Consider the following 21818-nt stretch of genomic DNA (forward strand, 5'->3'; position numbering starts at 1 on the left):
ACGCTGTGTCAAGTTAAACATGGTTTGAAACTTTGAAAAACACGTCTCGATTCCTGCATTCTGTTGTGTTCAGTCCAGCTGTCATTGAGCGCAAGAGTGCGTCATCTGTGAAAGGCTGTATGCTGCCTGCTCGTTGGATTGACGAGGTGTGTTGCATATACAGCTGGAGTTGCACTGATTTCCCCCTACTGCCACAGATTCGAAAAACCATCAAGGCAGTACATCAATCTTGGATTGCTCCGATGGTGGGTACATTTTCAGAATTTTCATACAGGTCAGGGGCATGATTAATTGTGTTCCTTTTTAAACAGGTCGTTTTTCATATAATTGCACTTAATTAAAGCATTAAATCGACAGCCCTAGAATTAATGTTAAGCTATTAGCTTTAATTTACCTTGAGAAAAGTGCTCATTGTTGAATGAGGGCATATAGTTTAATCCAAAGCAAGCTCAAGATTTAATTTCTTTGTTTTCTTGTTGAATAACATCATAACTGTGTTTGTGATCTGTCAGAAACATCAGAGGCTTGTGTGTGTGCTCACCTGTGTGTTCAGGCTGAGTGAGACCGTGTCCAGTATCTGTGTGTCTGTTAGAGTCAGAGTCACACTGCCATCACTGGCCACGCCCCCTGATGACATCACCAGACTCTGAGATGACATGGCCGTCTGAGAGAGAGAAGTGCTGGGTGCCAGCGCACTGACTGATGGGAAGACAGGCACAAGACAGATTTGACCCAAAATATCTTCACTGACTGAGGCCCCAAACACACTCGACACGTCAAGTCATTTTTATTTGTATAGAAATTTTCATAATACACATTGTTTCAAAGCAGCTTTACAGAAAATCAAGCCTAAATGTCTTCAAGCCCCGAGTGAGCAACACAAAGGTGACTGTGGTAAGGAAAAAACTCCATAAGTATTTAGTTAGTGGAGAGAAAAACCTTGCGAGGAACCAGACTCAGCTGGGGCTTTACAATAAAGGTATGTGAACTCAAATGTTTCTAGCTATGCAAGGTTGATTCTGTGCATTCTGAATGGAAACGTAATTTGTGTGCATTGCACTCTCAGTGTTGCTGTTAAGGCTGCTGAAGAGGACATTAGCATGAACTGTCTTCTACGATCAGTCTACTCTTTCAGCTCAACAACTGGAGCACAAATGTTTGAAGAGAATCCTGCTGAGCAAGTGAGTAAAGTTAGCAATAAATGACAATGGACCCACGGAGTCAATTATTCCGCTTATACCACCCAGTTTACTAATATAAACCATGACTTGTATTACACGCAAATGACTAATACTGGCATTATATTCATGATGTTAGCCAGAGGGGAACTGGTGCCCACTGTAAGCCTGGTTTCCCCAGAGGTTATTTTTCTCCATTAACCAACATCTTATGGAGTTTTGTGTTCCTTGCCACAGTCGCCTTCGGCTTGCTCACTGGGGTTATAAATACAATTATTATTTAATTACTTATTTTTATACACACTTCATAATCATATTTAATCAAACTACACAATGATGAATCTAAGGGTGGGTTGCACCATCAAGGTTTAATCTTACATTTTGATTAAATCAAGGTTTATCTGATAATTTTGTTGCACCAAACATTGTGCTTTAAACATTAAACATTGTTTAAAAATAATCAGGGTTACATTTTAACCACTGATTTGATCCTGATTTACATTTTACAATAAATCTGAATTAACTTTAATCCTGTTGCTCCAATAATTAAACTCTTATTTAAATCTCAGTTAGGGATTAACTTTAAACTTGCAGTTGAGGTGGTTTAAATAAAAAACTGACTGTGGCATGGGGGGCGTGGTCATGTGTCTGTCTGCGGGAGAGGGAGTACGGTAAGGCTCGTCACCTGGTTGTAATTACTCGAACACCTGTCCCTCATTATAGTGATGGCGGAGGGAGACCTGATAAGGCATGCAAGAGCATCAGAGGGGGAGAGAGAGCGACATGACATGTCTTCTATGAGTGTGAAGAGTTTATATTATTGTGAACCTGTTTGTGTGTATGTTGGCCGCCAAGAGCCCTTTTTGTTTATATTGCTTGTGATGCTGAAAGAGTAATAAAAATACTCACATTGACTGTTCGCAATCACCTGACTCCTCCATTGGCCACGAACTCAGAAACTATCACACTGACCTACAATTAAACATGAATGACTAGGTAAACGAACAGTGGATGTGCCGTCAGCCCTCTGAAAGATGTTTATCATATTATTTATGTTTATTATAGTCTGAAATGTTGGCTCGGTGAGCGAGTGTGGGTGCTCGTCTCGGTGGCGGCACAATTACCTGCTTCACCATCCTTTACATACGGAGACACTGGACAGAGACGGGTCTCTCGAAGAGAAGTGAGAGTAAAGCGTAATTTTGGCATTTAACGAGAATGGTTACAAGTGACAGGTGATCATTAATGATCCCCTCCTCTCTTATACTCCTTTCAGTTGGCAGCATGGGCTGTTCATTTCTGGCCACAATAGAGGCGCTAATGAGGAGAGGAGGTTGATTCGAGACCCAAGTGGTCCTTTTTTCTTAAATTATGATGCCATATTTTAAAGCTTGTGACACTGTACATGCTGCTGCAACATTTTCTTAACCTCCTTGATCGGCCCTGTGTATTAACAATCTACAGCTAATTTCAGAATCCATGATGGCAGACAAAATTAATTGCAGGTGACCATTTTAATCACAGGTTAAAAGTTTAATCTCCGATTTGTTAAACCATATTTAAAATTAAGTGGTGCAACACAACTTTTTAACTCAATTAAAATAAAACTTGTATCAACAAACCCTGGAATAGCCCTAAACTCTGCTTAATTGAATCCTTATTGGTGCAACCCACCCTAAAACTTTATAAATATTACAGTGATTTTCAGTAAAGCTGCTTTGAAACGATGTGTGTTGTGAAAACTGCTATACAAATAAAAATGACTTGACTTGACTCACCGCTGATGTTTGAGGGAGCAGAGCTGAGAGGAAGCAGCCGCTGGTTGTTCAGAGTCAGACTGTTGCTGGCTGTAGTGAGTCTGAGGTCAGAGGTCATGTCGGCAGTGGAGTGCTGCGGGAGAAGATCCTCACCTGCACACACAAAACACATGAGGGTCGGCTTTGGGTTGGTATGGTTTCACACTGCAGGCCATGAAATAAAAATAACGATTAAAAACACTCCTGAAAATGAAAAGAAACAAAGCCAACGTCAACCTGCAAGATGTGGTGGGGTTCTTTTGGCCACAAAGGCAATAAACCTGTTCTTTAAAAAAGGATTTCATGAAGCTCCTCATTAGAGCAGCAAATGTCTCGTACACATGATCTGCTGCTTACATTGGGAATATTTTAAAGATACCTTTACTGCTACCAAGATTAAAAACAATATCACTGCTGATTTCAGGCAAAGTTTTTGCTATTTAAAAACTAATGCTGTCCTTCTAATATGTAGTAAATAAACTAGATTTGCATGCACTGAAGGAAACATAGTACTTGCAGCAGCAGAATAGTGTTCAATATTCAGGCAAGTTTAGCTTTTAGGGTTTGGGGTCAGAGCTGCTTTGCCATTGTCATGACACTCAGCATGCATCTTGATTTCTGTCAGTTGTGTGCAAGAATGAACACAGTGTTTGCAGTGTAAAGGCAGCTTTATGGTGAAATAAATGCACGTGAAGAAGAGCGAACAGTGCTGCCATGCAAACACACGAAGTGTTGAACTCTAGCAACATGTCATCCACTTTTGCTTCCATTATAGTGGGGGACAATAAAAGCACAAGTGTATTATCAACAGAAACTGTGTGTACCTGCTATAGTGAGTGTGATCTCTGGTGCACTGGTGGCGGGTGTGTGTGCGGCAGCACTGCTCTGTGACAGAGCTTGAGTCAGACTGGAGTTATTGATAGTCAGAGTGATTTCTGGAGTGCTGCTGCTACTGCTCACCAGACCTGCAGTGCTCGACACCTGCGGTAGCACCTGAGAACCTGAGAGGACTAACATAACCACATACACACACACACACACAGGTTCTCTGCTCAATGACATACCTGCTTAAATGACACAGCATGTACTCTTATATGACATATTGCTCCTGATTTAAGTCAATACGGTCCACATATAATAATAATCAGACAAATTATGTTACTGCATTTATACAAAGTCAATAGTGTTCAGTGAGAGAAATGCCACAGAGATTTCAAAGTAGGGATGCTCCAATCGATCTGCAACCGCAGAATAATGATGAAATGAAATAACCATATCTGTCACATTTAAGTTTAATCACCTATCGGTTATCAGTTCGACTTCAGTTTGACACTAAACCTCTTTCTTTATAGAACTATCTATCCTAATATAGAGAATATTTTGTGTAAGCCTACTTACATTTAAGGCCTATTAAAAACTTTCATTTTAAAAATGAATGTTTTTGTGTTTGCTTATTTGATTATCAATTAAGCAACCTACAGTATTTAGGCAAAAAAACTAAACAGTGACAGTGAGTAGAAAGCTTATATATAACTGGTTATGACAGAGCTCCTGATAAAAAGTTAAATGATAGGGATCAGCCAATCAGATGACAAGAAAACCGGTATCGGCTGTAAAAAATTCTGATTGGAGCATCCCTATTTAAAAGTAAGAGTGAATTTCACAAAAACACATCCAGGTCACATTTTACTGCACAGTTAAAAGAAAATAAACAAGAAATTATATTTTGCATATAGAAAATGAAGCTTATGTGATTAAGCTTTTTTGGTTTTGTTATCCTTGAGGTCCACTTACAATGTTAGTCAAGATTTTTGCACAATAATGTAGAATTGCATGACCTTTTTCCATCCTGACTCTGGACGTCTGTCTGAAACGCTCTGTTTCTGTTGCCGAGCAAACGCCCCCCTGCCATATCACGTGTGGAGCTGTTTTGTTCCAAGAATAGAAGAATGACAACATGCAAGCGATTTACTAAATGCCTAACAGCTCTCAGTCCACAGAGACTCAGTCATTGATAGTGCACTGTTGCTCTCCAATACTCCTAAAGATGCATAAAGCTGAAAACTGTGAAAATAGTCTAGACACAAGGTGTAAATGTTAAGGGTTAATAAATGTGTATCCAGCTGCAGGTAGAACTGTGAGGGAGAGTTGCTTCGGCAAATAATTTGAATAATTTATTAGACCCAGACAAAACAATGAGCATCACGTCCTTAACCCATAAACAGTATATGGAAGACAGCACATCGTTGCAAACAGCAGACGATCCCAATTAGAACGAGCCCAAAAATAATGTAACGCGTTGTTACGGTGTAAAGGTGTAAAAATAAACTTCACAGAGCAACGTGATATGCTAACTTGGCTATAACACTGTCTTTCCTGGACATACACACACTGAATTTGAGACTGTGTGACAAAGAGAGAAGCCACAAGAAGTTAAAGTGTCAGCGCAATAATAATAATATATATTTTTTTCTTTTATCGGCCAACAACACATTGGCCACCAATATATTGTGCACCTCCAATCTGCATGTCTTACTTTTGAATTTGTTTGTAATTCTCATCAGTGTTGGGTAAGTTACTTTAAAAAAAAAAAAAAAAGAGGCTACAACTAATTACTAATCACTTCTAGTAGTAATCCAGTTACTGACTTTACTGATCACTTATTACTTTTAAGTTACTTTCTAAAAACACTTTTCACAGAAAAGTTTTTGTTTTTCCGCTTGACAAAATGTAAATAATATCTATTTATTTTCCCTTTGTTCATTGTTGTACATGAGTCATACATCCACTCAGCACACGTTTCTCTCTTACAATGACTCAGATCACACAACACTGATTCTGACACTGAACATAATTTCAGTACAATGTTTTATAATTAAAAATGTATATATTTATAAATTAAAGGCAGCACAATAAATACAACGAAAATTATTCAAAGTAATATATGTATAATTATTTTTTGCGGGGAGCACGGTCTCAAACCATAATGAAAATATCACAATGAAAAAATCTGAATGGCCCTGAAAATAAATAACATTTTCTTTATGCAAAATATATCTTTTTCACTTATTGTAATTTGGGTGATATATGACCAAGACATTTCTTGGATGTTTCAACTAAGATCTGAAGGAAAAGGAAAGAGGGAAACCTGTGTTGTTGTCATGCTGATTTGTAATGTTGCTGATGTTGGCTGCTGCAGGTGTCGGCTGCAGAGACAGGCCGCTTAGCGGGTGGATGACGACATTAGCAGGAACTGCAGCGTCTGCTGAAGTCAGGAGGTGAGCGCTCGTGTGCGTGGTTAAACCCGGGTCACCCGTCAGAGAGTGAGACAGTAAACTGCTCTGCTGCAGCGTCTGCTGGAGAATACTGGGGTCAATCTGAACACACACACAAACACACACACACATTACTGCAGCAGCTCACCTCACGCACACCACATGCATGCTTCAGACTGAGTGTTACCTGCAGCGTGATGTTGTTGATGTTGCTGGGGTCGATCCCAGAGATCTGCACGTTTGGACACACCAGGTTAGCAGACGTGAGCTGTAGGTGAATGCCCTCCAGTGTGGCGAGACCCTCGGTCAGAGACACAGTCAGATCTCCCCCCGCTGGGTCAAACACACAACAACATCACTCAAACAATCAGAATCAATATATCAGCACTTCATCTTGAAGTCAACATGAAAACTATTTTACTTGTGACGTGTTGTTTCATACCAGAGCTGAATGTGACATGCTGAGAACATTGTCTCTCAGCACATGTACCTGACCTAACTCAGAAACAGTGTATATGAGCATTGTAATCTCAGCTGCCTACAAACACCACTGCAGACTGGAACATACCTTTGCTCAATGCTCCAGCTCTAAATGGTCTGAAAGATCTCTTTAACCTTTCCCTTTATATCCAGTGTGAATGAGAGCCCCAATGATCATAGAACAGAGAACAACTGGACTTTATAAAACATAAAGCGTTACCGGACACAGTCGCAGGCAGTATGGCTTGTCCCACCAGCCCCTGCTGCAGCAGACTGGACTCATATGGGCCCGTCAGCACTGGGTTTGCTGGGATGTAGATGTTTGGATCAGCACTGGTGGTCTGTAATAATCCCACTGCTGGCTGGCCGTCTGCAGTTGAGGATGTGTGCCGAGACTGAGGAACGCTCTGGATGTCCTGAGCTGCCTGCGGATCTGTGCTCAAGCTGCGCTTGCTCTTGCGGTCGGATGGTCTGATGTGACCCTGGATGTGTGTCTTGCGGTGTCCTGATGTGCGAAAGCGCTGGTCACAGAGAGGACACTTGAAGGGTTTTGAGCCTGTGTGTAAACGCATGTGGACCTTCAGACTGCCCTTAGTGGAGAATGACGTGTTGCACATGTGACAGCTGAACAGCTTCTGCCCTGTAGTGACACACACATACACGAAACCTTTAAAACAGCACTTTTGTTCAACATAAGGGTGGTCTCCCCTCATGGTGGCTGCTGTGTTGAGGTCACATGACCAGCCAAATGCTACTAATTTTATCTTAGTATCTTTTAGCGTAAAAAAAAAGTATTTCTACAATGGCATCCATAACTGAAACTTTTTGCTTTTGTATGATGCTGCACACCAGAGTTTCCTGCACTGCTATTCAGGAGTTGTTTCTTTGTTCTTATTTTATTACAGACCATATACTTGTCTTGAGAACTTGAATAATTGCTTGGGAACTTCAAACCAAGTTTGCTTAAAGCGACAGTTCACCCAATAATGAAAATTCTCCCATCATTTACTCACCCTCATGCCATCTAAGGCATCCACATCATCTAAGATGTGGATAACTTTCTTTCTTCTGCAGAACACAAACTAAGATTTTTAGAAGAATATTTCAGCTCTGTGGGTCCTCACAACGCAAGTGAATGGTGACGAAAACTGAAGCTCCAAAAAGCACTTAAAGTCAGCATAAAAGTAATCCATAAGACTCCAGTGGTTAAATGAATGTCTTCAGAAGTGATATGATAGGTGTGGATGAGAAACATATACAATATTTAAGTCCTTTTTTACTATAAATTCTCCTCCCTGCCCAGTAGGTGGCGATACCATAAAATTACCATAACAAAGTCATCATTTTTCTGTTTTACAATAAAAAGATGCTGTTGAACAGTTATTTTCTTAAATAAAATCAGCAGCAACAACAACAACAACAAAAAAAACTATTACAAAGGAGAACTATTATGATGTATAAATCCTTTACAATTTAAATGATATATAATTTAATTTGTCATGTTATGTACTGTAGGTAATGAAAATAATGTCACAATGTAAAAAATCTTAATGGCCCTAATAATAGGCATAATTTTCTATAGGCAAAATATCATTTCATATTTGTTTCTTTTAATTTTGGACAGGTTTCATGAGAATCGCCCACTTATTTTCACAGGAAATTTCCCTGGTGGTATTGATTACTGAAATGTTGGTATTGTGACACCCCTAAACACAGACAATCACAAAGTGACATAAACTACATTCTTCTCTCTGACCCACCTGAGTGTGTCTTTATGTGACAGTCCAGTGTGGATTTCACAGTGAAACTCTTCCCACACTCTTCACACTTGTACGGTTTCTCGCCTGTATGTATCCGGATATGTCTACAAAATGGAAGAAGACTGTTTACACTCAGGCAACATATTCAGATGAGCAGTGCTACATTTTCTCCCACGAATCGCAGTCTGAGACGCATTGTGTATTGTGATCACTGCATGAACTGCCCCAAAACTGCCAGCTCTGAGATGAAAGGAGGTTGTTGTTCCAGTCTCATACATGCCCTGGTTCACTTTTCTCTCAAAGCACATCTCCTCAACGTACAAGACTGTCACTTGGCTCTTTAATAAGTGATGCTTGTCCTTTATGCAGATACACATTTAAGTCCTACCCATGGGCGGAAACTCAAAGTGCTTGTTTGTTTCCTGGGTTGTTCTACAATTTTGTAGCATTTTATGTCTCCATAGGGTGCGAAACATAATATACATCATTCGTTTCACTTTAATAAGACATAAAATGAATAGTAAATGAGCAGATGATTAATATTGAGGCAGGCTTATGATAGCTATTACACACCTGACCAGGTCGCTGGGCTTCTTGAAGCTCTTTGGGCAGTACTGACAGCGGTTTGCAAACTTGGGCTCCATGTTGAGATCAACACCTTTCTCTTTAACCTCACTGATCCGATCTCTTTCAGCGGCTGTCTGAGCCAGAACTTTCTCTGACAAAGACGCTTCATCCCCCGGGTCTCTCTTGGCCAGCTCTGCCGTCTGCTCCTCAGTTAGCGTGATGATGCCCGTGCGGTTCCTTTTGAACCCGGAGCGATCTGACCCATCATTCTCTTCACCGGCCTCATCCACCTCCACAACTGAGATATCAATGATATGTGAACATCCAACAACAATATAACCACAATCCAACATCAAATGGCACAGAAAATAAACATAAATACCCAAACAGGTTACATATGAAATCGCCATAAACATTAGGCTAGGTGTATTTAGCGTCCCAATGTAAAATCTCTGCATTTCTGTAGCATTATACAACAGATAGTTTAATAATGGGTAGGACGGGTCCTGGATTAGTCTGACATACCTCTGGGACCTACAGCGTGTAGGACTTTCATGTGTTTCCTGCGCAGCATGACTGTACGGAAGCTCTCGTCACACATGGTGCACTTGAAGGGCTTTGTGTTCAGGTGAATGATCATGTGACGGTTCAGACTGCCATTAGTGGTGAAACAAGCGTCACACATGTTACATTTATACGCCTTGACTCCTGAGGGAACAAACAGACACGAAGAGTAGAAATGAGAGTGAATATGGTTGGAGAATGTTTCATCAGAACACTATGACGAGGTATAACCATCAGGTTGACCTGTGTGTGTGTTGAGGTGAGATTTGAGCACTCCAGTGGACACAAAGCTCCGGCCACAGATGTTACAGCGGTACGGTTTCTCTCCCGTGTGTGAGCGCACGTGCTGCTTCAAGTGACTGGACTTCTTAAAACTCTTTTCACACATATTACACCTGAGAAAACACAAACTCAAACTAATCATGTCAACAATCAAACACATGTTTATCTTACGATTCACGGATCAGATTAAGAGTAGAAGCCCCTAGGCCACAAATGCAAGATTTAAGGAAATTCGGGACTATAAATCAATCCACTTTGTAACATTTAATTTTCATGACGACTTAAGATGTTTGCAGGGGAATTCACTAGCACGTATTGCACCTTGTAAAAGTGCTGGTTAATTGCAAAGGCTGTCTGTGCTGGTTTAGCGCACAATTCACTGAAGGATTTATAAAATCGCTGCTGAATGCACTTTGCACGCAAAATTTCCATCTTGCGGGACAATTCGGAGCGCTATATATATGCAGCAGACCACCATTTTCTGACACACCCTGCTGGGACTGTACATCTCCACTGTGATCCAGACACCTGGATCATCTCTTAAACATGCCGAAGGTATGTTTAAATAGTCAAAATGCAGCACAATTTCAGGGCTGATTGCACCTGCTAAAATAGATTGCGGGTTAGTGAATAAGACACAGGTTTTTGGGCAGAAATACCCAACTGTTTAGTAAATTTGCCCTTAAGTGTTTTTCTATTTCTCTCTTGTATGTTGCTCTGGATGGAGTGGGTAAATTTCATGAAACTTTCAAGAACATGTCCGGGACATATTTCACCACAAAATCAAAAGGGTGAAAAAAAATAAATAATAATATAACAATAATAAAAATTAAGCCAATTTTTGGGACCACAAAAATGTATTGTGACATGAGAATGAGGGAAAAAATCTCATTATCATTATCATAACTCAAAAAAATAATAATGATTTTATTCAAGTGCAGTGTCTATTTTCAGTTTTTTTTTTTTTAATCTTAGTCTTTTATGAAAATGTTCCTTAAATTTTGTCAATGTGTCATCTTCATTAATTTTAGTCCATTTTACTTTGACTAAAAATAACATAATTTGGTTGACAATAATGTGCAAAATTACAAAAACTTGTATCAAACTGTAACAGACCAAACATATATTCAATAAAAATAATATTCAATAGATTTGAAAAATGTAGAAACTAAAAATTATTTAAACGTGTCAAACACATTAAAGATTAATATGTGAGATTAAACAACATGAGAAAATGATGGTGAAAAGCTGAATTCCTGAAATAATAACATATAATGAATAAACTGAAGTATGAGCTACTTTTACAATTCCTCACGTTTAGACAGTTTAGGAGACTGAGTTACGTGTAGCGCGTTTATAAGGAAACTGTGTATTCACAACACAAGTTACACATTCTGACTAGTTCATGTTCAGATGTTCATTGGCTTCATTGTGCAGATGTTAGTTGTAATATGACGTTTATGCTGATTAATGTCATACATATATATATATATATATATATATATATATATATATATACACACACACACACACACACACACACACACACACACACACACATAGGCAGCCAAAAGTTTGGAATAATGTACAGATTTTGCTCCTTTGGAAAGAAATTGGTACTTTTATTCACCAAAGTGGAATTCAACTGATCACAATGTATAGTCAGGACATTAATTACGTGAAAAATTACCATTACAATTAAAAAAAAAAATTCAGAAATTCAAAAAATCCTCCACGTGCAGCAATTACAGCTTTGCAGGTCCTTGGCATTCTAGCTGTCAGTTTGTCCAGATACTCAGGTGACATTTCACCCCACACTTCCTGTAGCACTTGCCATAGATGTGTCTTGTTGGGCACTTCTCACACACCTTACAGTCTAGCTGATCCCACAAAAGCTCAATGGGGTTAAGATCCATAACACACTTTTCCAATTATCTGTTGTCCATTGTCTGTGTTTCTTTGCCCACTCGAACCTTTTCTTTTTGTTTTTCTGTTTCAAAAGTGGCTTTTTCTTTACAATTCTTCCCATAAGGCCTGCACCCCTGATTCTTCTCCTTACTTTTGTACATGAAACTGGTGTTGAGCGATTAGAATTCAATGAAGCTGTCAGCTGAGGACATGTGAGGCGTCTATTTTTCAAACTAGAGACTCTGATGTACTTATCCTCGTTTAGTTGCACATCTGGCCTTCCACATCTCTTTCTGTCCTTGTTAGAGCCAGTTGTCCTTTTTCTTTGAAGACTGTACTGTACACCTTTGTATGAAATCTTCAGTTTTTTGACAATTTCAAGCATTGTATAGCCTTCATTCCTCAAAACAATGATTGACTGACGAGTTTCTAGAGAAAGCTGTTTCTTTTTTGCCATTTTTGACCTAATATTGACCTTAACACATTAAGCATACTAACACTATTGCATACTGTGGCAACTCAAAAACAAACACAAAGACAATGTTAAGCTTCATTTAATGAACCAAATAGCTTTCAACTGTGTTTGATATAATGGCATGTGATTTTCTAGTACCAAATTAGCAATTTAGCATTATTACTCAAGGATAAGGTGTTAGAGTGATGGCTGCTGGAAATGGGTCCTGTCTAGATTTAATCAAAAATGACTTTGTTAGGAGTCGTGTGGCGCCATGCGGGGGTCGGACGTGTGAACGGCGAGCTCTGCGCACTTTGCTAGCTTTTAATTCTTTTTGTACCATAAACCGGTGAGATCAGCACCCTGCTACATAACTGTTCTAAGAAGTCAACATGTCAAAGAATTCAAAATCCTCGGGCTCTGGAGATATTAAAAGATACTTACATGCTCAAGCTGATACCCCAGACAGGGCTGCAGACCAGGGACTCAGTTTGGATGGTGCAGCGCGAGAAATTCAACTGCAACTGTCCAGCATGTCTGTAACGCTGGCGAAGGTTGTGGCAGACTTGGAGGATCTTGCGGTAATACATCGATAGATTACTTCCATGGAGGCTAAATTCTCTGAGTTTGTTACAAGAATCAGGGAGGTCGAGAGACGGATCTATTATCTGAAGTCATCGGAGAGGGAATTAGCTGCTAATCTGCTAATGTCCAAAGCAGATTTGAAAAGCGTTTGGGAAAAGCTGGAAGACCTTGAGAATTGAATCGGCAAAACAGCATCCGAATTGCTGGAATTCCTGAGCATGAGGAAGGTCAAGATATGGTGAAATTCCTAGACAAGCTCTTCCCGAGTCTGCTCGACATAACAGGCCATAAGCTGTAGATCGAGTGAGCTCACAGAGTCCCGGTTCACAGATCCGCTGAGGGAGACAGGCCCCGATCAATTCTGGCCAAATTTCTGAGATCATCCGATAAAGATCTTGTGTTATGTGAGGCGAGGAATAAAGAAAGTCTTTCCTGGAAGAACCACAGCATTTTCTTGTTCCCAGACTTTGCGAATTCGACAAGAGAGAGACGTGATCGATTCAAGGAATGCAAAAAACTCTTACATCAACGGAAGATTGCCTTTGCACTGATGTTTCCAGACAAACTGAGAATAGACACTAAGGATGGCCGCAAAGTATTTACATGTCCCCAGCAAGCATTGTCTTTCATAGAGACAATGGAGTGAGTAAGCCATTTGGTGATTTTCATGTTTCCCCCAAGTAAGCTCAACTCACTGAACAAACACTTGACTGTCTGAGGAAGCCGGGTGCCTTTTTGTTCCTTTTTGTGTTGGTTCCGCCTAGCAGCTGGAGTTTGTTTTGTGGAATAACACTCCTTCAAGAAACTTCTGCATCAACGGAGGGTCGCTTTTGCACTGATGTTCCCGGCCAAATTGAGAATGGATCCTAAGGATGGCCACACGGTATTTGCAAGCCCACAGCAAGCAATGTCCTTCATAAAATTGATGGAATGAGGAAGTCATGGTGTGTTTCTCACGTTGCCTCCAAGTGAGCTTGTCTCGCTGAACATAAACTTGACCATCCGAGGAAGCTGGGCGCCTGTTTTGTTTCTTTATGTGCTAGTTCCACCTAGCGGTTGGAGTTTGTTTTGTAGAGTAACACTCCTTCGGGACAGTTGTGGATGAATCTGCATGTTCCTTGTGTTTATGCATCCTTTTGGCTGGAGTTTGTTTTGTGGAGTATGTTGCAGGTCATTGGAAGGATTAGGTTATCTGTTGCACTCATGAACAGCCGGCTCACTGGACATTCGTTTAACTGCCCGAGGAAACTGAACAGTTTTTTTTTGTGCTGGTTCCATTAGAGGCTGGAGCTTGTTTTGTGGAGGAATCTACAAGTTCTTTGTGTTTATTCTGCCGATTGGCTGGAGCATTTTCTGTTATGTAATTTTGCCTCACAAAATTTGTATAGAAGCACCGGACTTGAGCAATCTGATGGCAAAGTTGTCGCAGGGGCTCTCGTGGGCGTACATGGACTGTTTGAGTTTAGAGGGATGGATACTGGTTGGTGCTGTCGTGCGTGGGGTTAATGCGCATGTTTTTCTTTTTTCTATTTGTTTGGTTCGGGGGAAGTTTGGGGTTTGATTGTTGCACTAATGTTGGAATGTGGTCTTTATAATCTTGTTTTTGACACACAATCCATTTTTTCTAATATGTCAAAATGTCAAATGTTAATATGAGTGGATTGTCTCTCTCCACGTGGAATGTGAATGGGTTGGGGCACCCCATAAAAAGAAGGAAGGTTATTTATTTTCTTAAATGTAAGAAATATGATATAGTGTTTCTTCAAGAAATGCATCTTTCCCCGCAGGAAGCTGAAAAATTTGGGAAGATATGGGGTGGACATTTTTTCTTTAGTGCTGGCTCAAGTAAGAGCAGGGGAGTCATTACACTGATAAGTAAGCATCTACAATTCAAATATCTCAAACAGATTAAAGATAAATTGTTTTCTTTAGTGCTGGCTCAAGTAAGAGCAGGGAAGTCATTGCACTGATAAGTAAGCATCTACAATTCAAATATCTCAAACTGATTAAAGATAAATTAGGAAGAGCCATTATTGTTTTAACAGAAATTCAGGAGCAAAGGTTGATTTTGGCTAATATTTACGCACCTATCGCTGATTTTCAGGCCTTTTTTAGATCTTGAAGGGATGTTGCAAGCCGCTGGCACCCCTCATGATATAATATTGGGAGGAGACTTTAATTTATTGATAGACTCAGTCCTTGATCATAGTGAAGCAAACCCTCAAGTCCCTCATTTCATCTGTTGTTGATTGCTCAACTGGAAACATCTTAGTCTCAGATCACGCCCTGGTGAGTTTGGAGATGTTGCCACATATGGAGAAAAATAAATCATATACTTGGCACTTTAATGTAACCCTTTTGCAAAATCCTGATTTCTAACAATTGTTAAAGGCTGAAATCAATGTTTATATGGAGACCAACTGGTCCACAGTATCTTCTGTGGGTGTGGCTTGGGAGGCACTTAAGGCGGTTCTTAGGTACAGTATGCCTCATTCATCAAAAAATCCAAAGCACGAGAACTCGTGGAGTTGGAAGGGAATATTAAAAGTGCCGAAGCAGAGCTGAAATGCCGAATGTCGCCTGATGGCCTCAGAGAATTGACCCGATTGAAATACAGATAAAATACTATTTTGTCATGGAAAGTGGAGTTTTGGTTATTCAGGGCAAGACAGTCATACTTTGAGCTGGGGGACAAAGCAGGAAAGCTTTTGGGTAGATACAGTATATAAAGCAGAGAGAGTCTTTTTCTACCATTCCCTCAGTGAAATCTGCTGGTGGTGAAATATTTACCTCAGCCATTGATATTAATAATGCTTTTAAAGAGTTCTATTTTGATCTGTATAGTTCCACGTCTTCGTCTACTGATGAGGATATTAGAAACTTTGTAGAACCACTAGAACTCCCTAAATTGACGACTGAGCAAAAAAATTCTCTTGATTCTGAGATTACCTTGGAGGAGTTTGGCGAGGTAATTAAGGCCTTGCCTACAGTCAAGGCTCCGGGGCCAGATGGCTTTGCCGATGAATGTTTTAGATCTTATGTTACAGAACTGGCTCCACTTTTGATAGAAGTTTATACGGAATCATTAAATAATGAAAAGCTTCCGCCAACCATGATGCAAGCCCGAATCAGTATGATTCTTAAAAAGGACAAAGGTCCAAGCGAGTATAAGAGTTTCTGTCCAATTTCCCTGATCCAGCTAGACGTTAAAATATTGTCAAAAATTTTGGCTAATCCATTAAGTAAAGTTATGACATCTCTTATAGATATAGATCAGGTGGGGTTTATTTGAGGCCGCAGCTCTTCTGATAACATTAGGCGTTTCATCAATATCATGTGGTCAGTGGCGAATTATAAGACTCCGGTCGCTGCCATCTCACTTGACGCCGAAAAGGCGTTTGATATGGTAGAATGGGATTATCTTTTTAAGATTTTGGAAATGTATGGGTTTGCAAGTATGTTTATTGGATGGATTAAATTGCTTTATAGACACCCTGTAATGGCGGTACAAACAAATGGATTAATTTCAGATTATTTTACTCTCATTATTGTTCTGTCTTGCCCTGGAACCATTAGCAGCCGCGATAAGAATGGAGGATGATTTTCCAGGGGTGATGGCTGGAGGTATGGCGCATAAGCTTCTGCTTTACGCAGATGATATTTTATTATTCGTCTCTGACACTACTAGACCTATGCCTTGCCTCCACAGAATTATTCATTCCTTTTCTAGGTTATCAGCATACAGAGTCAATTGGTCTAAATTGGAGGCTTTGGCTCTGACGGCATACTACCCAGTGACGGCTTTCCAGCCGGGTGCCTTGCAGTGGCCCAAACAGGGGCATTAAGTATTTGGGTATTTTATTCCCAGCAAATCTGTCTGATTTAGTAAAAGTTAATTTTGACCCTTTAATAAAAAGGCAATTTGAGAGCATAGCGAAGTCTTTCATTTGGAATGGTAAGCATCCCAGATTACATTTCAGTAAACTGCATAGGCCGATTGGCAAAGGTGGGCTAGGCCTACCCAAGATTTTGTTTTATTATTATGCATACAGTCTCAGATATTTGGCTCATTGGTCGCTTCCACCTGAAAGAGCCCCTCCCTGGTTTTGTATTGAACAGGAAATTCTTGCCCTTATTTTACCATTGCAAAGCCTTTCCATCAATCTAACCAGAGAAGTTAAATTACACCCCATTATCTCGCATTTGCATTCGGTATGGACGAAAGTATCCAGAGTGTTTAATTCGGATATTTATCTAAATGTTGCCGCGAGCTTATGGCTGAACCCCAAATTACGTATTAATAAGTCCCCTTTCTGCAGGTCAGAATGGATTGTGATGGGGGTTACTACACTCGGTAACCTATATGAGAGTAGTGTGTTGAGATCCTTTGAAAATTTGGTTCAACATATTGGGATCCCCAGATCTCAGTTTTTTAAGTATCTACAGCTGCACCACTTGCTCTTTTTGGGAAAAGCATACACCCCCCTAAATTGGAAGATACTATGAGAGTGGTGATTACTGCTTTTGGAAAAGGTCATGAGGCATCAGTGTATTACTCCCTGTTAATTCAGAGTCTGGGGGACGGAGCCTCAACCACTCTCAAGAGATTATGGGAAAAAGATTTAAACTTGGAATTGGAGGAGGGAAAGTGAGCTAGGATTCTAAAAAACGACAAGTCTGCATCTAGAGATGCAAGGGTGCGCCTTATGAAATTCAAGATTTTACATCAGTTCTATTGGACCACCTCTAGATTGTATAGGCTTGGTCTTAAAGACACAACCACCTGCTGGTGATGCCAATCAGAGGATGGAGTCATAACCCATGTCTTTTGGAGGTGTATTAAGATCCAGGAGTTTTGGTTGAAGGTTCAGAGTATGGTGTGCGATGTATTGGGCACTCGGGTATCATTTTGCCCCAGACTCTGTATTTCGGGCGATAGGGCGGTCATCAATATTGAAAATAAACACATAAAGAGTTGGGTCTTAACCAGTGTCATGATCGCCAGGCAGATAATTTTAAGGGACCCTCTTTTCAGGAGTGGTGCTTGGAGTTGGGAAGGGTGGTGGCCTTTGAAGAGGGGTCATTTAGAAGAATGGGGAAGTATAGCTTGTTTGTGGAGAAATGGGGTGGGTATATGTCATTTGGGAGGGGGTAGGGTAATAGTGGGGGTTAATGTTGATTCTGTTTATATATGTTTTGTTTTTCTATGTTCATTTATGTGAATCAATAAAAAATTGTTAATCTGAAAAAAAAAAAAAAAAAAATGACTTTGTTCAAATAGTGATGGGCTGTTTTTTACATCAGTAATGTCCTTACTATACTTTGTGATCAGTTGAATGCCACTTTGGAATTAACTTGAATTAAAGTATCAATTTCCTTCCGAAACCTGTAAAATCTGTACATTATTCCAAACGTTTGCTGGCTAGGGATATATATATATATATATATATATATATATATATATATATATATATATATATATATATATATATATATATGTATGTACACCGATTAGCCACAACTTTAAAACCACCTGCCTAATATTGTGTAGGTCACCCTCGTGCTGCCAAAACAGCGCCAACCCGCAACTCAGAACAGCATTCTGAGATGATATTCTTCTCACAACAATTGTACAGAACGGTTAATCCCAGGAAATCAGCAGTTATCTCAAACCAGCCCATCTGGCACCAACAATCATGCCATGATCCAAATCACTGAGATAAATTTTTTTCTCCATTCTGATGTTTGATGTGAACATTAACTGAAGCTCCTGATCCGTATCTGCATGATTTTATGCACTGCAGCCACACAATTGGCTGATTATATATTCACATGGATGATTGTTGGTGCCAGACAGGCTGGTCTGAGTATTTCTCTAACTGCTGATCTCCTGGGATTTTCAAGCACAGCAGTCTCTAGAATTTACTCAGAATGGTGCACAAAACAAAAAACATCCAGTGAGCAGCAGTTCTACGGATGGAAATGCCTTGTTGATGAGATAGGTCAACAGAGAATGGCCAGACTGGTTCAAACTGACAAAGTCAATGGTAACTCAGATAACCGCTCTGTACAATTGTAGTGAAAAGAATAGCATCTCAGAATGCTATTCTGAGATGCGGGTTGGCACTGTTTGGCGACACGAGGGGGACCTACTCAATATTTGGCAGGTGGTTTTAATGTTGTGGCTGACAGTACTGTGCAAAAGTCTTAGGCACATAAGATGTTTAACAAAAACATTTGTCTTAAGATGGTTATTTATATCTTTAGCTGTAGTGTGTCAATAGGTAATATATATTTTAGACTCCCAAACATTCCTTCTGCAAATAGAATAGAAGAACATGTAGCCCTGCAACAGATATCATGGCCCCCACAGAGCCCCCCACTGAACATTGAGTCAGTCTGAGATTACATACATGTTTACTGGACTTTGTATGACATTAAGTGATAAATTAAAACTATTTATGTCATTATTTTTGAAGAAATCCTCACTATGCAACATTTTTCACAAGTGCCTAAAAAACTTTTGCACAGTACTGTATATATATATATATATAATATATATATGTGGGTGTGTGTGTGTGTGTCATTAATCAGCTCTATCCACAACATAAACATAAATATTTGTAGGATGTGTTTGAGTAAGGGAAATCCACAATATACAATGACTTGCTTATTTACATAAATTCTTTGCAGATTTTTCTTTAAAAAAAAAAAAAAAAGTTTAAGTGCTTTGTTTGTATCTTGCAGTATAATTTTTTTCTCAAAATATTTTTGTCAAGTGTATGTTTTAACAAAAAAAAGTCATTCATATTTGGGCAGAGAGACATGTGGTGACTGTAATTACATATGACCACCGGGAGATGGCGCCAAGTATGTGCATGTGCAATTAGAACTCAAGTACAATTATTATGTTTTATTTGTTTGGAGAGGCTTTTCGACAACTGGAGATGTTTTTGGAAACTATGATAAATTATTTTTGTAATGCTATAACTCTTTATTGCTTTGACTTACCAACACAAAAGTTTTGCAGTTTTTGGACCTACCTTATTTACACCCTGAAGTTTATAATGTCAAATCAGGAAAATACGACAAAAAGTTCATTTCTGGCTCAAGTTTTTTTTTCCATTGTGATTTTCAGCTGTTTCTTAGGCTGAAAGTCTCAAAAATTACCATAAATCTATATAATTAAAAACTGTGAAAAGTTTTCTTTAAAATGATACCAAACACTTGACCCTCTTGTTGTTTTTGTTGTTGTTTTTTGTTTTTGTAGAGTTATTAGCCTTTAATTTTGTGTTTTCCACTGAAACAGTGGAATTCTTTAAAAACAGAGCTTAATGGGTTAATTAAAACTGTTACTTATACATATAATAAACTCTATAAAGCTAACTTCTGCCCACTCATAAACAATTTAAAAGAGGATCTTGACCGTTGGAACCTGCTCTTATTATCTTTAGGATGTAGAATTAACACGGTCAAAATGAATGTGTTGCCTAGATTTTTGTTTTTGTTTCAAAGTCTTCCTATTTTTTTAACAAAATCTTTCTTCATGCATATAGACACCCTGTTATCTGACTTTATCTGGAATAGGAAAATCCCTCGGATACGTAAAGATATACTACAAAGACATCGCTCTTGTGGTGGACTGTCCCTCCCTAATCTTCAGCATTACTATTGGGCTTCTAATATTAAATTTATGTTGTATTGGATCAACCCTTCTGACAACCCGACATGGCTGTTGTTAGAAAAAGCTTCTTGTAGGCCCACATCATTACCTGCTCTACTTTGTACAAAGATACCTCTTTCTGAGTCATTGTCTAAACATTCTTTAAACCCAATTGTTAGAGCATCTTTTAAAATTTGGAATCAGTTTAGAAGAGCTTTTTCGCTTACTGATCTCTCATTGCATGCCCCTATCATGAGAAATCATATGTTTACTCCCTCTATTACAGACACTGCTTTTAATTGTTGGGAAGAGAAAGGACTTGTCACATTGAAAGATCTATATAGTGATAATAGCTTTATGTCGTTTCAGCAAATAAGAGCAAAATATAATATTCCAAATACACATTTCTTCAGATATTTGCAGATTCGCAGTTTTATGACATCTAACACTATTTACTTTCCAGCTCTACCTACTGAATCTCTACTTGATATTATTTTGAAAATCAACCCACTCTCCAAGAATAATATAGGTCTGATATACTCTTTGATTTCCTCACAGAATTTAACATCTTTGACAAAATCAAAGCAACAATGGGAAAGTGAACTTAATATGCAATTTTCAGAAGAAGCATGGCAAGATATTATAAATAAGATTCATTCAACCTCAATCTGTTTACGACATACAATTATTCAATTCAAAGTAGTTCACCGCCTACACTGGACCAAAGCTAAATTAGCAACATTTTCACCAAATATAGACTCCTTGTGTGATAGGTGTAGAGTTGAGATAGCTAATCATACACACATGTTTTGGTCATGTCCTAAGCTTATTAATTATTGGCAATTAATATTTAATTTTCTTTCAGGAGTTCTGCATTTATCTATTAATCCTTCCCCCATTCTTGCAATATTTGGTTTAACTACAGAACTCTGTTTAGATAATAATGCTAAAAATATGATTGCTTTCTCAACTTTATTAGCTAGACGTCTTATATTGCTTAAGTGGAAGGACAGATCTCCACCTACTTTTAGTCATTGGATCAAGGATCTTATTCATCATCTTGCACTAGAGAAGATTCGATACTCCACTAAAGGCTGTAGTCAAACTTTTTTCATTATTTGGCAGCCAGTGTTGACTTGCATACAGCAAATGGATCCAAATGTAATTTTTCCTGTGTGAATTATTAATTTTATTAATTAATTAATTTATTTTTATTTCTCTTTCTTTCCCTCCTTATTTTTCTTATGACCCTGTGAGGCCATGATAATGTGGTACAGATAAGTCTGTAATAATATATTTAATAGTG

At 39.0% G+C, this 21818-nt stretch overlaps 1 protein-coding gene across 2 annotated transcripts in view; it reads right to left on the reverse strand.

Moving 5' to 3' along the window:
• Positions 1 to 21818, reverse strand: part of LOC127452515 (zinc finger protein 236-like) — a 77339-nt gene that overhangs the window by 13330 nt on the left and 42191 nt on the right. For both annotated transcript variants that reach the window (XM_051718011.1, XM_051718010.1), the window contains exons 18-27: positions 9864 to 10015; positions 9582 to 9764; positions 9063 to 9354; positions 8490 to 8593; positions 6950 to 7369; positions 6437 to 6582; positions 6123 to 6351; positions 3799 to 3984; positions 2957 to 3088; positions 542 to 699 (exon numbers count right to left, since the gene is read on the reverse strand). In XM_051718011.1, coding sequence (XP_051573971.1) covers positions 542 to 699; positions 2957 to 3088; positions 3799 to 3984; positions 6123 to 6351; positions 6437 to 6582; positions 6950 to 7369; positions 8490 to 8593; positions 9063 to 9354; positions 9582 to 9764; positions 9864 to 10015 — 2002 coding nt within the window. The remainder of the gene's footprint in view (positions 1 to 541; positions 700 to 2956; positions 3089 to 3798; positions 3985 to 6122; positions 6352 to 6436; positions 6583 to 6949; positions 7370 to 8489; positions 8594 to 9062; positions 9355 to 9581; positions 9765 to 9863; positions 10016 to 21818) is intronic.

The sequence above is a fragment of the Myxocyprinus asiaticus genome, chromosome 15 (assembly GCF_019703515.2).
Source record: "Myxocyprinus asiaticus isolate MX2 ecotype Aquarium Trade chromosome 15, UBuf_Myxa_2, whole genome shotgun sequence".
NCBI classification, from domain to species: Eukaryota; Metazoa; Chordata; class Actinopteri; order Cypriniformes; family Catostomidae; genus Myxocyprinus; species Myxocyprinus asiaticus.